Source organism: Ceratina calcarata, unplaced genomic scaffold, assembly GCF_001652005.2.
Source record: "Ceratina calcarata isolate Rehan_Ccalc_2016 unplaced genomic scaffold, ASM165200v1 scaffold53, whole genome shotgun sequence".
Classification (NCBI taxonomy): Eukaryota; Metazoa; Arthropoda; class Insecta; order Hymenoptera; family Apidae; genus Ceratina; species Ceratina calcarata.
The window spans coordinates 189,433-207,018 of record NW_017176451.1 but is presented as its reverse complement, the minus strand read 5'-3'; the positions used below and the strand labels follow the sequence as shown (position 1 = coordinate 207,018).

General features: G+C 38.4%; 1 protein-coding gene across 2 annotated transcripts; it reads left to right on the top strand.

The window, feature by feature from the left end:
- Positions 1 to 429: 429 nt before the first annotated feature.
- On the top strand, positions 430 to 16,465 carry LOC108628561 (aquaporin AQPAn.G). 2 transcript variants are annotated; one of them, XM_018030562.2, is made up of 4 exons: positions 430 to 899; positions 3,457 to 3,650; positions 15,256 to 15,399; positions 15,866 to 16,465. In XM_018030562.2, exons 1-4 carry the CDS (start codon positions 881 to 883, stop codon positions 16,253 to 16,255), a joined length of 747 nt encoding a protein of 248 aa, XP_017886051.1. In that variant the 5' UTR covers positions 430 to 880; the 3' UTR covers positions 16,256 to 16,465. The 2 variants fall into 2 exon arrangements, with proteins under 2 accessions (XP_017886051.1, XP_017886050.1); XM_018030561.2 differs by lacking the exon at positions 430 to 899 and adding an exon at positions 1,672 to 2,220.
- The last annotated feature ends 1,121 nt before the right edge of the window (positions 16,466 to 17,586 follow it).

Below are 17,586 nucleotides of genomic sequence, written 5' to 3'. Positions count from 1 at the left end.
AATATAGAACATTTACTCGTTCATAATCCACTACACAGAAATAAGTCGCCGAACGACAAATTCATAATAGAAAACTAACTTCATTCTTGAAGAAACACTATGTAAGTGTATGTTGTAAATTATATATACTACCTATTTAACGAAGAGATCGTTGGAATTGACATCAGGTACATTAGAGGACGCGAATACATTAACCCAGAGCGTGTCAAGGCTGGAGAGGCTGCGATCGCGAGACTCACTGATCCCGCGGGATCGCGAAATAAAATATCCTCGGTTTTGAATGAGTTTTTTGAGCCAGTTCGGCGGGGGTCTACGATGATGAAGAGAGGAGGTGGACGAGGTGAGAAAGGAGGGATTCGCGATTGTCGATTGGGGGGAGGACAGGCAGTTGGAGAACACCGATATATGAAGGCGAAACTCGCGCTCCGCGAACTCAATAGCCCAGAGACTACACGTGGATGAGTAGCACCTGTCGTCGAACGTATCACGAATCTCACGTGTCACAGAAACACCTATTTTCCTTTCTTTCCTTCTCCTGTTTCCCTCCGCAGTTTCCCTTTGCGGAGATTCGTGGCCTACCTGTTTCGCGGCTACTCGTTACGCTGCGTTAAAAGTCCCGGTTCGATTGTTACGCCGACCGAGGTGATAAGTTGTTGGTTGCCATTGTCTTCTTATTTCGTAAGGGACCTTTTGTTCTGAAACGGAGGGGAAATTATCGTTTCTTGTGAATCGGTGATCGGTGATTCAAGTTCCGATGAAGAAACAAACCCTTGCTGACGTTCGACTACTGTGAAAAGTGAGGACAGGGAGTAGCAAAGCAAGGAAAGCGTCGCGTCGTTGCATATTTTTCGAAGTTACTCATTCTGGTACCGAGAGCAAAATGGGCAAAGAGTGGAAAGGTACGATATTTACTCTCAACATTAAGATAACGATGAATTAGTGATTGTCAACATTTCATTTAATAAGAATTTCAGTGTACACACAGTTTACAAAGTGAAGTATCATTATTTTTATTTTGTATAACAAGACCGAAATATAGTAACGGAATTATAAATAATATATGTCATTAAATGGAAAGTAGAGAATGATAGTGATGCAAATAGAGAGTTCTGAAATTAAGAAATTGTATCAGTAGATTGTAGAATCGGTTGCTAAGAGACGTAAAGCTTCTTATTTGTTAGATATTCTGTATTATTAACATTTTTTACACAATTTATTAAACGTAATGCAAAAGGTTTTAAAATATATGAACTATATCTTAAATAAAAGGCATAGGGCGTGTACCTTAGTGTCTATTTTTAAATATTTTTATAAGATTATGAATATAGAACATTTACTCGTTCATAATCCACTACACAGAAATAAGTCGCCGAACGACAAATTCATAATAGAAAACTAACTTCATTCTTGAAGAAACACTATGTAAGTGTATGTTGTAAATTATATATACTACCTATTTAACGAAGAGATCGTTGGAATTGACATCAGGTACATTAGAGGACGCGAATACATTAACCCAGAGCGTGTCAAGGCTGGAGAGGCTGCGATCGCGAGACTCACTGATCCCGCGGGATCGCGAAATAAAATATCCTCGGTTTTGAATGAGTTTTTTGAGCCAGTTCGGCGGGGGTCTACGATGATGAAGAGAGGAGGTGGACGAGGTGAGAAAGGAGGGATTCGCGATTGTCGATTGGGGGGAGGACAGGCAGTTGGAGAACACCGATATATGAAGGCGAAACTCGCGCTCCGCGAACTCAATAGCCCAGAGACTACACGTGGATGAGTAGCACCTGTCGTCGAACGTATCACGAATCTCACGTGTCACAGAAACACCTATTTTCCTTTCTTTCCTTCTCCTGTTTCCCTCCGCAGTTTCCCTTTGCGGAGATTCGTGGCCTACCTGTTTCGCGGCTACTCGTTACGCTGCGTTAAAAGTCCCGGTTCGATTGTTACGCCGACCGAGGTGATAAGTTGTTGGTTGCCATTGTCTTCTTATTTCGTAAGGGACCTTTTGTTCTGAAACGGAGGGGAAATTATCGTTTCTTGTGAATCGGTGATCGGTGATTCAAGTTCCGATGAAGAAACAAACCCTTGCTGACGTTCGACTACTGTGAAAAGTGAGGACAGGGAGTAGCAAAGCAAGGAAAGCGTCGCGTCGTTGCATATTTTTCGAAGTTACTCATTCTGGTACCGAGAGCAAAATGGGCAAAGAGTGGAAAGGTACGATATTTACTCTCAACATTAAGATAACGATGAATTAGTGATTGTCAACATTTCATTTAATAAGAATTTCAGTGTACACACAGTTTACAAAGTGAAGTATCATTATTTTTATTTTGTATAACAAGACCGAAATATAGTAACGGAATTATAAATAATAAAAAGTAAAAAGACATTTTAATATTATTTACATTCATTTGTCTCGTTTATGCATTTATCGTCATTATTATAATGAGGAATTTATGATAACACTTCCAGCAAGAATTTACAAAACTTGCCAGGATCATTAATCTACATATTTTATCGAAACAAACGACGTAATGTATTAAACAGCTACTTTAGACTGCATAAATTTTATTAGCAAGGTAAAACGCAGAAAGGAAAGAAGTACTCTTCCGTCGTTTCTAATTAATATCAGTAGGTTTTATGGACGATTACTATCAGAGGGAAACGTACGAACAGTGCATTAATCTTTTAGCGTGATCGAAGTTGGCAACTATTTTTGCAATTCGCGCACGCATATCGGCGATGTCTCCGATTGCTGTCTGTTGGTTCAATAATAAATTACATAGGAAACATTTTTCTGTCGTTTCACGGTACGCTGTACTGTTCGTCTCAAAGCAGCTTAATTGCCGGGAACGTTTACACAAGTGATATACGCAATACGAACCTTTCCATCCTGTGACATTTTTATGTCTAGTAAGATTAAAAAAATTTACCATCATTGTCTTACGTATATTCTCTACATTTGTCAATATGATTATTTTAATTCAGTTCAAATTCAAACAACGATGATGACAGAATTAGAATACTATTATTGTCATTTCACACAACTCTTTTCTCTCTGTATTTCAACTTTGCGTTGTATCATTGATTTCTGTTGCACAATCATTCACCCTATTAAGAAAACAAAAGAGGACCGAAAAAGGAAAGGTAGACAAACAGTACAAAAGTATCGATACACCGAATTAAGATTCATATTTGCTTTTCGACGTGCCTTTAAAAAAAACAATCGCCGCTGTTTGAAAACGGCTGACAACCCTTTCAGCGGCGAATTTCTTTATACTCAATCCCGTTTGTCCGCTCACCGAGCGAATGCAAGGTATTTTAACATTTCAATGAAGACGGAAAATGGTCTTCTTCGCGTATCGTTTAAAAGAAACGTCGTGTTGCAACGAGTTGCATATGAACAAGTCGCACGTCAAAAATTTTTGTTCCGCTGTCCATTTTGTTCAGGCGCGAAGGATTTCGTCGGTCTCGAGGAGGTGACGAAGGTCGAGTTTCTGGTGATGCTGTTCGCCGAGGCTCTGGGAACGTTCCTCTTGGTCCTGCTGGGCTGCGCATCCTGCGTTACGTGGACAGCTGCAAATTCGCCTACGGTAGTGCACATCGCGTTCACCTTTGGTCTCGCTGTTGCCAGTCTAGCTCACGTAAGTTCGTTCATGTCATTATTACCTGCAGAGGATGTAGAGCGCTCGTACGCTCGATGAAGCAGAATGATTCTCTTAATAGTAGTTCACGCGATTTAATTTTTTGTTTAGAATTTAAAAGGATTAGTTTACTACGTTATGTATAAAAAAAGTGTCAAAAAAGTTGTAAGTACGAGTTACAAGAATTTAAAATCCACGTCAAAAAATTGAGAATCATTGATTTCGGCCAACTTTCGCGACTTTGAGCTTTTGTCAATTGTAGTAGCGTTAACTGCTTACATTGAAATTCTTACCACGTATATAATTGATATCAATATACAAAATGTGCTATATAAACTTTTATTACTAATCCGGATAAAATAGTTAAAAAACAGCAACGTTCATTCTCTTGCTCGCAATTTCGAGCAGTTATGATTTTGTTAACATTTTTTTGATACATGATGTAGATAACCAGTCCTCCTAATTTCTTGAAAAACTCAAATGTCCCAGTACTAGAAAGTTATCCTGTGTTAAAGAACGTCTTACGTTCCACATCTATAATTAGAATGAACTGTTAATATTTATGCAAAATTTCAAGAATGAGTTAATGAATAGAAATACGATATAAAATTTGCTTCTTTTGAAAAGTAGTTCATTCTATATCGCACTAATGGAATAAATAATTAGAATATATAAGTATTCATTATTTCATATTATTCAAACTACAAGATTTTTATAAAATATTCATTCAGAGATCAGTAAGATCGACTTTTTCTCAACGAGGCGATCGTTACGCACGTGATAAATCATTTACCAGTTCGTGTTTATCCGATTTCATTGAATGGACAAAAGTAAATCGCGTTCTCGGCTTGTCCACGTAAGAATCGTGTAACCACGTATGAGACGCAGTGGGGAAACAGAAAAGAAAGGGGGGGATTCCCATTCACCTTACCGAACCGAAGTCCCGGACGAAGGTTTCGCGAGCAAGATCGGCTCCTTCCATTACACTCGCTAACGTTCACTCGTTCATTCGCAGCGCGTTGCCCTTTTCTTTTTCGGTCGATTAGCAAATTGGGAATTAATTTGTTGGGTCGATAAGCCAGCACGTGCAAATTCGTCGCAGAAATCGAAAGCGATCGGACAAGGTCTTTCGAGTTTTACGATCCGATTTACATTTCTTTCTCCCGATCCCTTCTGAATACAAAACAAAAATGTTTGATGAAAATAATTGTCATCATTGACATTCACCTTGGTACAACAGACTGTATGAGAACTGGCATGTAATTAGGTATAACTTAATTCCAAGTCATTAGTAATATTGCATAAAATTCTTGATGAAGTTATGTAACACGCGAAATTATTCGTAATTGAATTTCAATTGCACTCATTCAAGGAAAATTGGGGTATTTACAATATCCTGTAGCTAACTATGTAATAAAAATTATTCGTTATGTTTACTCTTGATTAAAATTTCTTATGAAGAAACTAAGTACTGGATTTCTCATGATAATAAATATTTACAGACTATTTTATTCAGATCTGGTTCATTAATTACATTCGAAATTAATCTCCGAGTTACCAAATTTCTCCAATGTACATTTCATCGCTTTTTCTGCTTATGTTGCAACTTGTTAAATTCAATTCAAAATTTGTCTTCGCTGTAATCGGTATGAACGAAAGTATTTAATGAAAAAATTATCAACATTTATTGGTTGTCGCGCGAAGAGCGAAAAAAATGGGTCGCACATTGCAGCCGTCAACGCGGTAGAGAAGTCGAAGCACGAGGTGCTAACAGCAGCACCGCACCGGTCCGAACAACATTTTATCGCAACATGTTCCATTAAACGAAGTAAATCTTTTTTGACCACGCGACCTATTTTCTCCCTTGGAACATTATTTCCCTCTCTGCTCAATGCCTCTCGAGCTTTCGTAACCCGTCTCAATCTCCGATAACCAGCAACACAATTCGAATTTTTCGCATATATTATGCCGCCCCTTTGCAGCATCAAGATATTACAAAATATAGAATCTAATTGACCAAAAGATATCCCATAACTAACGAGCAGTTATTGATTTCCGCTGAAGTGTACACTACATGATGTTATCTTATCTACAGACCAAATTAAAATCTTCTAATGCTTTGCATGCGCAGATGTCGCATTTGATAGGAGATAAATTTCATTATACTCATTTCAAATGAAAGTGCTTCAATATTTCTGAAATTATCAAATGCCAGAAGCTAATTCCGTATCATCTCCAGATTAGGTGTGTATAAAATATCCAACATCGATTTCTTTGTTGCTCTACCTAGCTTAGCTCTTTGAACTGTAATAGAACTATTAGAATATAAATATATGTGCATAAAACCCAGGACAGTTGAAACGTTCCATGGCATGAAGAGAACAGAACTTTCCCTCTCTTCTCGCGCTACCCTCGGAAACGCGGTACAAATGAAAGCGGAGACGAAGTGACTCAAACCCGAACGCGTAATTACTTAACGAGGCGTAGGCAGTGCCGACAGTGGGAGGATGCTGATCCACGAAATCAGCAATTTGCCAACGCGACGAGAAGACCAATGGACTCCTTTCTTCTCGCCGCGTTTAGCAACTAGACTGCCTGTCTCTCTCCCGGGTCGATCCTCACCCAAAACCAGAGAGCACGTGTGTCCGATCATACCTCCGCTTTGCATTCATTGACATTTTGAAAACAGAAAAAAAATCTTTCAGACCCGGAACGACGAATCGAGAAGCGAATCTGAATGACTGACACCGTGTTCACAGCGAGATACCTGTTTTCATTGCGAGAATTTAGAATAGAACTGGTTCGTTACACAATAAATGAGTCTATAATAGCTCACTCGAGAGAGATGGTAAATTTAGACAACGATTGATCCTACGTAGCCGCGTGTCTCTCGCTTTATTAAACCCCTCGAGAAAGGAAATGTTTGGATCATTAACACAAACAGCCTGTATGATTCAACATTTTCGCAATACCCCCATCCCAATTTGTTCGATTTTTATGTACTTCTCTTCACTTCGTTCTCTCTTCTTCTCGCACTAAAAATTTACAATAGTACATAATAAAACACGAGCGAATTATTATTAATTAATACATATTTTAACATTTTTATCTAAAATACTAATATTTGTCCGAACATTTCTTTAACGGCCCGGGTTAGTTTATTTTACTGTACGACGCGAACCAGCGTGGATCAAGAGAAGTTAACGAGTCTCTTAGTCGAATCCCAAACTCGGCCTCTCTTTCTTTATCTTTCGCCTTTCCCGATATAGGGCGAAATAACGATCAAACCAGCGAGTGTGGCAAATGCTTCGAAGCGTTTCGCGTAGTTAAGTCCATCCTTAGTTCAGGTGCGGTTCACTCGTATTTACCCGTCTACGTTTACTTTTGCGACGCTGGCGAATAAATAGAAGTGAACGGCAGAAATGATGAATGCGCCCCGATCCCTTCTTAATTATTCTGCTGAATCAATCCTCTTTTTCTTTACCAATTTTGCTACTTATACTTTTATATATGGAAATTATATTACGTCGCTTTTTCGTGAATGATTCTTATATACCAAATCTGGTTTTCCTTCAATTTAATTTATGTTGCAAAGAAATAAAGATTCTTTTTTTGAATGATAAAATATTCCAATCTTTTTGTGCAATTAAATCGCATTCAATTAAGTCGAGACATCTCGCTCGGCTGATTTTCATTCGGCGATCATTTATCACAATCATCGAGACGACTCATACTCGCTTCATTTGTATACCATCTATTAATGATGCACACGGGCCCAACTAGTATAATGATTGCAATAAGTGCTTCATGTATCATTATTACAATTAATAATGTCGTCGAGCAATATGCTGTAACATTAATCATTTTTGCCAGCCGGTCTTAAGCATTGATCACGACTACTACGGAAGCTTCAGTCCACGAAATTCGGTACCAACCAACGAAGTTGCTCAAATAACAATATGTACATATGTATGTACATTAAAAAGTACATTAGAATAATAAGTATCCGTAATCGTTTAACACAGTCTTATATGTATAATTGCGAAATAGATTTTGCTGTTACTTCTGTTGTGTTCTAATGGAACTGAAATTTTTCTTCGCACAGCATAAAAATGTCATATATACGCATCGACAGTTACTTGGCAGGACAAAAAAAGGCGAAACTATTTTTCTAAGCAGTGCAAAGTATTTAGTAGTGTGTGCAGCGCCTTTTACGTTGTTACGTATGCACACGCGTGCGTTCCGCTTTACACGTGACGTTGCCTTTGCGTTGCTGGTTGATCTCAGTCAGAGAGCCAGCCGCTGCCGGCACGTTTGGTAGAAGGGTAAATAAGGCCGCTGATTCGCCCAAGGGGGTCTAACTTTCCGGATGGTGCAATTCTGCCCCGAAGGCTCCGACAACCTACTCGAGACTGAGACCCGGTGACTCGCCTCGAACCTCTGATCTCAACTAATGTGACTCTTGTCCTGTCTCCTTTGATACTTTACTTACCGACAGCCTCGCCAAATCACGGATAAGAATATTTTATAATCCTGAGTATCCTCCTGGATTATATTTTACCACGCGCACAGTTCTATTTTTTTTTTATTCTTCCAATCCTTCTCTCAGCGTATAATTTAATTCCCCCCCCCTCCCCCACTTGTATCAGTTCCGTATATCTGGAAAATCAAAGTTAGATACTCTTATCATATGTATACGCAACGATTAAAATACATGTATCATAATTGAGAAATCTTTTTATGTTAAAACTCTTTCTCTCTCTCTCGATATGACGCGAGGCTCATCGCGAGAATTTCAATAATTTATTTCGCAGCACGATTCAGTCCATCATACTCGATGATAAAGAAAGGTTCACGAAGGACAGAACGATTGGAAGGGAACAAGAAAAAGAGAGGTATAAAAGTCTCAAAGTTGTCGTCGATAATTCGAATGCAAATCGTACGTTCCCCGCCCCACATTATGCGTCATTTGTCGCGAGTAATTGTCAAAGAAGACACAGGCGTTGCGCAACCTTCTTACATAGCGCGCGGAATGAAAAGTAACTTTGACTGAATACGAACGTTGTTCCGTACGTGGTGCAAAATACAGAATCACGCCGTAGCTTCGATACGTTTCTTTCCAAGCTGTTTGCGAATTATGAAATTAGTCGCGCGGTTTGCGGCACGTGATAAGCGAAGAAGTATAATATAGGGGACTGATGGTTAAATTCGGTCAATCCGGTCAAATAACGAATCGACGTCGACTCCGAATGGGAAGAAATATGCTTATTAATCTTCCATCTTATGACTCGGCAATCCACGTGCGCTTGAAAAAGAAAATGATTTATGCTCGGTGCAGAAATCATTTTAACATTTTTTATGAATGCGTGTATTCTCATAAGGCCAACTCCTTGTTGCAAGAAATAATTTGAGAAAAGTACTGTAAAGCAGTAGTAGATTAGAAATGAATTATACGAAAGTATGAAAATTGTTATTGGATGAGTAACTTTTATTCACGTAACGCGCAACTATTGTTTCGTATGGCTACTGAGTTGTCTCACCTAAATAGTTTCAGAAATTGATCATTATCGGAATCGAATGATTATTCAAATCGCTCTTCGAGAAATTGCTAAAATTACGCGAATGATTCTACAACGAATTATTATGAATCACATATCTGTGATTAACATTCTTCAAAACTCAATATACCTTTATATAAGTTCATTACATATATATGTACAAAGCAATGTTGAAATTTGAATGCAGCTATAAGATTCTTGTTTATATTGCTTGCGCATTGTTCCAGTTTCTATATTGGTTACACCCAACGCTTCCCCCACTTGTATCAGTTCCGTATATCTGGAAAATCAAAGTTAGATACTCTTATCATATGTATACGCAACGATTAAAATACATGTATCATAATTGAGAAATCTTTTTATGTTAAAACTCTTTCTCTCTCTCTCGATATGACGCGAGGCTCATCGCGAGAATTTCAATAATTTATTTCGCAGCACGATTCAGTCCATCATACTCGATGATAAAGAAAGGTTCACGAAGGACAGAACGATTGGAAGGGAACAAGAAAAAGAGAGGTATAAAAGTCTCAAAGTTGTCGTCGATAATTCGAATGCAAATCGTACGTTCCCCGCCCCACATTATGCGTCATTTGTCGCGAGTAATTGTCAAAGAAGACACAGGCGTTGCGCAACCTTCTTACATAGCGCGCGGAATGAAAAGTAACTTTGACTGAATACGAACGTTGTTCCGTACGTGGTGCAAAATACAGAATCACGCCGTAGCTTCGATACGTTTCTTTCCAAGCTGTTTGCGAATTATGAAATTAGTCGCGCGGTTTGCGGCACGTGATAAGCGAAGAAGTATAATATAGGGGACTGATGGTTAAATTCGGTCAATCCGGTCAAATAACGAATCGACGTCGACTCCGAATGGGAAGAAATATGCTTATTAATCTTCCATCTTATGACTCGGCAATCCACGTGCGCTTGAAAAAGAAAATGATTTATGCTCGGTGCAGAAATCATTTTAACATTTTTTATGAATGCGTGTATTCTCATAAGGCCAACTCCTTGTTGCAAGAAATAATTTGAGAAAAGTACTGTAAAGCAGTAGTAGATTAGAAATGAATTATACGAAAGTATGAAAATTGTTATTGGATGAGTAACTTTTATTCACGTAACGCGCAACTATTGTTTCGTATGGCTACTGAGTTGTCTCACCTAAATAGTTTCAGAAATTGATCATTATCGGAATCGAATGATTATTCAAATCGCTCTTCGAGAAATTGCTAAAATTACGCGAATGATTCTACAACGAATTATTATGAATCACATATCTGTGATTAACATTCTTCAAAACTCAATATACCTTTATATAAGTTCATTACATATATATGTACAAAGCAATGTTGAAATTTGAATGCAGCTATAAGATTCTTGTTTATATTGCTTGCGCATTGTTCCAGTTTCTATATTGGTTACACCCAACGCTGCTGAAAAAAAGAAGTAGCATGTAGCCTGCACTCGTTGGAATAAAACAGAAATGTTTACACACTGTCACGTTGGACGAAACAAAAAAGGGACGTATAACGCATAACACCTGCAACAACTAGCCCGACTACATAACGTCATCGTGCATACAACACGGTGCATCAGATAAGCAATACACATTTCGCTGTTACGTAATCTGACAATAAGATGCGCATTCTTTTAGCGATTCATGTGATCCAGTTCATTACATTTTAGATACCTACATACACGTATATTTTCGAAATTATTCTTCGGAACAATTTTAGCCACGTGAAAGTTACACTATAGCGAGCTATCACATTTTTTATTCAATTTAGAGCACAAATATCAAACTACTTATGTACAATTTGAAAATATTGTGCGAAAACGTTCATTATTTTCCTGTAACAATATTTATTAATATTCCAGCAAACAGTGTGCTACGTGCTATGAATATTGATGAGAGAAATTGCAGTTTTCTTAAAATACACACAATTAATTCCCGGTTTTGGTCGAAATTCGCGATAAAATCGATCCTGTTGTAATAACCTTTGTATCCTTCGGCAAACATTAGAGTCATCTCGTTGGAGGTCTTTTCTTTCGGGGGCCTATGAGAGGGACCGCTCCTTCGTCTCGGGCCGTTGTGCAACACGTGATCCACGAGCGAAAAGATCATTGTCCCGCTCGATCGTACGTGAACCTTACCGCGCAGCGTGTGCAAGTCGTGTACCCTAATTATGCGACCACGGAGCAAGACTACCGCCACGGTCTGCAGATTTTATAGTCTTCCTATCAATTTCATGCGGGAACGCACTCTCGACCTCGAGGAACAATTTGCATTATTCAAAAACATTTAGAATATAATCAATTTACATTAATTGATATATTGTTTAAGTTGTTTTATGTAAATACTCTTCGTCTCTGTATCTACAGAACAGCAAATTCTATTAATTATCTATTAACGAATAACATGTTTGCGCATTCGAACGAAATCAATTTAGTCTTTCTAATATTCAAATTATCTTAAAAACACGTACAAATTACGTCTTTAGCTGTTAGTTTTTGAAGTCCGATGATTAATGGACTTTCGACTATAGTTAAGACCCGTTCGCAATGAATCTATGATCACGATAATTCATTTAAACGAACGAGAGCAAAAGATATAACCGCGAACATGCAACGGTCATGGCCCGGGGCTGTGGGTCACGAGAGCCTGAGGGAACTAACTCTATGGACTAATTCGAGAATCTACGATCGTTAATAAACGCGAATAATCGAAGAGAACGTTCCACCGCTTCGGATCCTTGAATGAATTGCGCCACCTTGTCGCATTTCGCCCGATAAATTCATTTGAATGCTGTTGAATCAGTTTTGAGATTGCATTGGATTTTATAAAAATCATTGGTTGTAAACATTATTCAGTTTACAAAATGCAAAAGCAATTTAAATTTTGATCTAGGAGAAAACTTACATCGTATCAACACATGAATCGATTTTTATCGCAAAATATTTCTTGAAATTGGTTAAATTAAAGAAGGATCCTCGCTTACGAAGGAAAAAAGCCAGTACGTCGACCTCGTTTCGGAATCCCACGAATCCCCGAAGTTTACAGTTTTGAGTTTGTGTACCCGTTTCTCGAACGACGGTGTTTCGCCACCGGGTAAATCCCATCGTACGTCTACGGTATCTAGACACTTTGCAGAATTAATAATTCAAGATTAATGCGAGATAAGCGGGTCGCCGGTCGCTGCGGCCCACCGCAAAAGAAGACGAAGAAGAAGACGAAGAGGGCGTACACCGGGACACACGAAAAATTTTATCAAGGCGTACGACTCGCCGAATAAAAGAGCCCGGGCGTTCGTTTATTGCTTTTCTTGGAACGAACAGAGAGGAGTTCGTGGCATGGAACCATACGAAGGACAGGCGGTGGCTCGATGAAAAGTTGAAGCAACACTTTCCCCTTTGTAGATTCGCGCGTGCAAGTCCACCGGCTCCGTCTCGCGTGGTTAGGCGTGCCGCGTATTAATTAAAATCGCACGCACGAGATTTCTTTTCCATTCGTTTTTTTCTCATCCGTTAGAAAGCCGCTCCCCCGAGGATGCGCGCAACCGACTGAAATTAATTCCTGCGAACGCGCATCAACGACGTGGACGACAACGCAACATTTTTTAAACAGCGAGAAACCCCTTCATTTGGTAATTACTATTCTCCCACGAGAGCCGCTGTGGTTCGATCGAAAGAGATCAAGACCGCGGCGAGTAGCCTGCTCCCGATCCTGTAATTAATAAAATCAATTAGCCGATATCTCGCGTTTGATCGCCGCTTCGGGCACTGTTCTCGAAAATTTATGCCGAATGATGCGATATTAAAAAGTTATTTTTATCCTGTCTCCGTAAGGCAAATTAAAGTATTTTATAACGTAAGAATTAACCCCTTAAACACTTTGATAATCTTCATCTGAACTAGTGTGTGAATGAAATATTTGTATTATTTATGTGCAAGCTAATTATATATGTATAATATATCACATTTTATTGATGCTTAAGCATGAAATCAAAATACGATAAATGTAATTAAACTTTTGGAAGTTCGTATCTGGAGTTGCATCAAAACTTGAATTTATATGATAAACTTTGTCCTATATAGATCGTAGATATAATAATTTATAATAGAGACAACTTAAATTGAAATAGATCTGTTTAGCTAATACAAAAGTGGAAGATATAATGAGATACAATGACAGATATATCAAAATATCGCACGATGATTTTCAACATAGTATATGTCCTATGACATCCTTGACGAAAGAAACGACAGGCAGTAGAAGGAGAAGAAGAAAGTAGAGAAGAACAAGAACAAGAAGAAGGGAAAAACGTGTGCGATCCGAAGAAGATGAGTTGCGTAATCGCGGCAACTCGTTGGTGTACTCGCATGTGTACCGATCGCCCGGGGCGACCCGAGACCTTGCCGACGTGCATGAGAACTGGGCCGCGCCGGGGCCCACCGCTTGTCTCACCGATTCTGCTCGACTCAAATCGGTCCCGGCCACCAATCTAGACACCATTTACACTTCCCTCTCTTTCTCGCTCCTACTTCTCTTCTCTCCACCGTCTTAAACACATATCATATACGTTTCCTTTCGTTTCTTCTATCCTATGGTTTTCGCCGTTCTTCATTTCTAACCGAATTCTTACTTTACCCTCTTGCTTTAGTTTCTCCATTGATTATTCTCTTGTAATCAGTTTCCTTCATTTGTGTTATTTTCCTTTGATACATTCCCCGATCTCTTTCCGGCTTCCATTCAGTACTCCTCCAACTGGTTTCTGCTGTACGATACCAATACAAGTATTTTTCGGCGAGCTAACTGACGCCGACAAGTCTGCCAAGAATTCGTGAGCACTGACCCGCCTAATTCACGCTAATTACAATTTTAAAATCAAATAAAGTTAGTCAATAGAGTTAATTAGGTGAATATAAAGTGCAATGTTCGTTAATTTTTACGACTAGCAATTTCTGCAAAAAGTCTTTTTGCATATTTTCTAGTGAACTATATCTTCCAACATCTCGAAGAAATTTAAATTGTTTTATTTAATATAAAACAAGTTATTTCATTTTTTAAAGTGATCGATTGTTGATTTCACTGACTCTATCTATCTTACAATTGTTATTTTCTAAATAGATAAAGCTCACGTACATTTTGAAACGTGTAATTGGTTCCTCTACTTTTTGTACGTTTCCACATGTTTTGCGGCAATTAAAATTTTTCACCGGAGTCCACTCGCTTTCATAGCACGTATATCGACCGCCCCGACTATTCGAGAGGATTGTACCTTTCCGCTGCGAAATGGGACGCACAAATCAATCGCGTTACGTCAATCTTTCTCAAACTCGTTCATCATTTATGCCAGCTACAAAAGGATCACGCATACGTGCGCATTTGTTGCATCAAGTTTGCAACTCGAATTAAGGGCAACTTTTGCCATACAAGATGTATACGTATTGTGTATATTATATTCTCAAGAAACGCGTGTGCATGCGCGTGTATGCGTGTACGTTTCAAAGGCTCGAAAAATTGGGGTCCGTCTTATGAAACCAAACGAAACGAGGAGAAACGATCATTTCGAGTTAACGACAATTCCTCAGCTTCCAAAGAATGCTTCTTTTAAACGTCAAACGTGAATCTAACGTTGGGACTTCACATGCAATTCAGTCTATGAATTGTCAGATACTTTTGTTATTAAAACTAAAACTTAAGTGTTTATTGACTTTCTAAAAGTTTGAGAAATTCTAATAATTATGCAAGAGAGACAGTTTCAGTTGAACAGATAGTTTGATCATTCGTACCGTAAGTTTGAGATCTCTTTATCGGCGCGTACGCCTCGAGTCGGCCAGCAATTGCGAAACTTGAATTAGAATTAAGGCGTTTCATGCAATAGTCAGCCACGATTACGCGTGAGCTCACTGACAGATTTTAGAGCATTACGTGTTCCTGGAGTAAAGTGAATAAATTGTTTAAGAAATCTGAAAGCTGGCAAGAATCCTTTAGATTCTTTACGTGATGTTTGCTGTAAATTCACTTTGCACCGCTTTTGTTTTAGGTATTGGGTCCGGTTTCAGGATGCCACGTGAATCCGGCCGTATCCGCTGGTCTTCTAGTTAGCGGGAATTGTAGCTTCTTGAAAGCGCTGTGCTACATAGTTTGTCAATGTTGCGGTTCGATCGCTGCTTCAGCGGTTCTAAAGGTAAACCTAATAATTCTATTTAAAAGAAGCTATTGCCACATTGCACAACTTTTTTTTTATACAAAAGTTTGCAACATCTACATTTGGTTATCCGTTACTAAAAAAGTTACCGCTTAGTCATCGGCACTACGATTTAATCGAAACATTCGGGAAGGTCAAGGTTTTATCATCTGTTTACCGGCGTTGGTTACATCAGAAGTTAACGAGTTAACCAGTACGCGATGTTTAATTCATTCACGACAGTTGATTCATGCGCGCATTAGCTTCTGTGATTACCCTCTAGTTTAATGGATTGCAATAACAATCACCACGTAACCACCTTATAAGAACAATGCAACGAAGATAAACGATTATAATATCAACGCACGATTCATTAAGACAATTGACCGTGCAAATTATAATGGAAATACTGATACTGGTTCGAGGATAAGTTTTTTTTTAAATTAATCATTACAATTATTCTCAGGTATTGATTCCTGACGGGGGCGGTTTAGGCGTCACGAGTCTTGGTTCGTCGATCAACGAGAGCCAAGGAGTCTTCATGGAGGCGATCATCACGTTCCTCCTAGTTTTAGTCGTCCATGCAGTGACAGATCCGAAGAGGACCGATACGAAGGGGTGGGCACCCTTGGCGATCGGGTTGACCATCACCGTTTCCCACTTGGCCGCTGTGCCCGTAACAGGGAGCAGCATGAATCCTGCGAGAACGCTCGGCCCTGCGGTTATCCTCGGCTCCTGGAAAAATCTGTGGATCTACTGGGTCGGACCTCTCCTCGGAGGCTGCTGCGCTGGCGGCTTGTACAAAATTGCATTCAGGCGCAAGAAAGAAGACGATGAGGCATCTTACGACTTCTGAACATGAAGTACATAGTATGTAAATATCACTCGCAATGGAGCATGTTTCTCTTAAAAGGCAAGGGAAAGACGGAATTTGAGTGACTTAAATGAAAAATGAAGTTTAATTCGGTAGCAGTTTTTTAGTGGAAGTGTTTCCTTTCATTTCTCGTATTCGTATATTTATTGTATTCTTTAAGAATCTATTGGCTATACAGTCAATCCCAAAAGTTTATGTATCTTAGAAAAACGCATTTCCTATAATTAAAAAAAAATCAGACGTCGGAAGAACAATGCTAATAATAAATAGCTACGTGCTAAAAAGTATAGAAGGAAATTTTCAATTAATTGTTGACCATGGCGAAAAGCTTTTTATACGGAAATCGTAGGTACTGATATCCTCTACAAAGAAAGTTTCTATGCACTTTTCTTCTAATTTTGATATTTAATGAGACATATGATTATATGGCATTTTATTGATGTTGACAAAATCCGACCATCCCAGCGTCGAAATGGCGATCTATAATAACAAATTCAACATGCTAGCATTGTTTAAGTGTATGGCCTATACATCCTTAAAGGAATTTTACTTGGTTTGATACTAGAAATCAATTATCATGTATTTTTGCATTTTAAAATACGACTGAATACTTGACTTGGAAAGAGAAGAATGTTCCGTCTATTGCGTTGTACAGTTTTAGTATTCTTTGACGAGTATTTAATACGATTAGTCGTTCGATGAACTGTATTCTTGCATTCTTTGTACATTAATTTTTATGAACGAGACAGAATATGGTTGAAGATTCAAAGGGGAACGAGGAACGAAGTCAATTGAAATTTTGCAACAACGAATTAATTAAATGCAAGATTTAGTTTGCAACATCTGATCACGTTTGCTGTTATTTTTTTCCTATGCATTCTCCGCTCAGTGGTTAGTCTTAACAGCATCTGGTAGATCAAGTAGATTTTGTTACTGTTAATACTATACTAAATGCAATAAATTCGTTTAATATATTTATCGTATCTCTGATATAAGGAACGAACTAATACGACTCTTTTTCTATATATATTTAGCCAAGTACTTAATTTATAAGGAGTATTCTATAATAACATATCAAAATTACACACATTCAGCATCAAAACCATGTTTGGCATTTGACTAATTTTATTCAACAGCCTTTTTACACTTTTATTACAAAAAATGTGTCCATGTACATTCGATATTTTGTAATCTCGTTTAAGCTTTGTATATATTAAATTAACTTGTACGGTGCTACATATAAATATATCGTTTATATTTGCACATTACATTTGTAAGCAAACAAATAATTCTTTAACCTTTCCCCCCCTTAA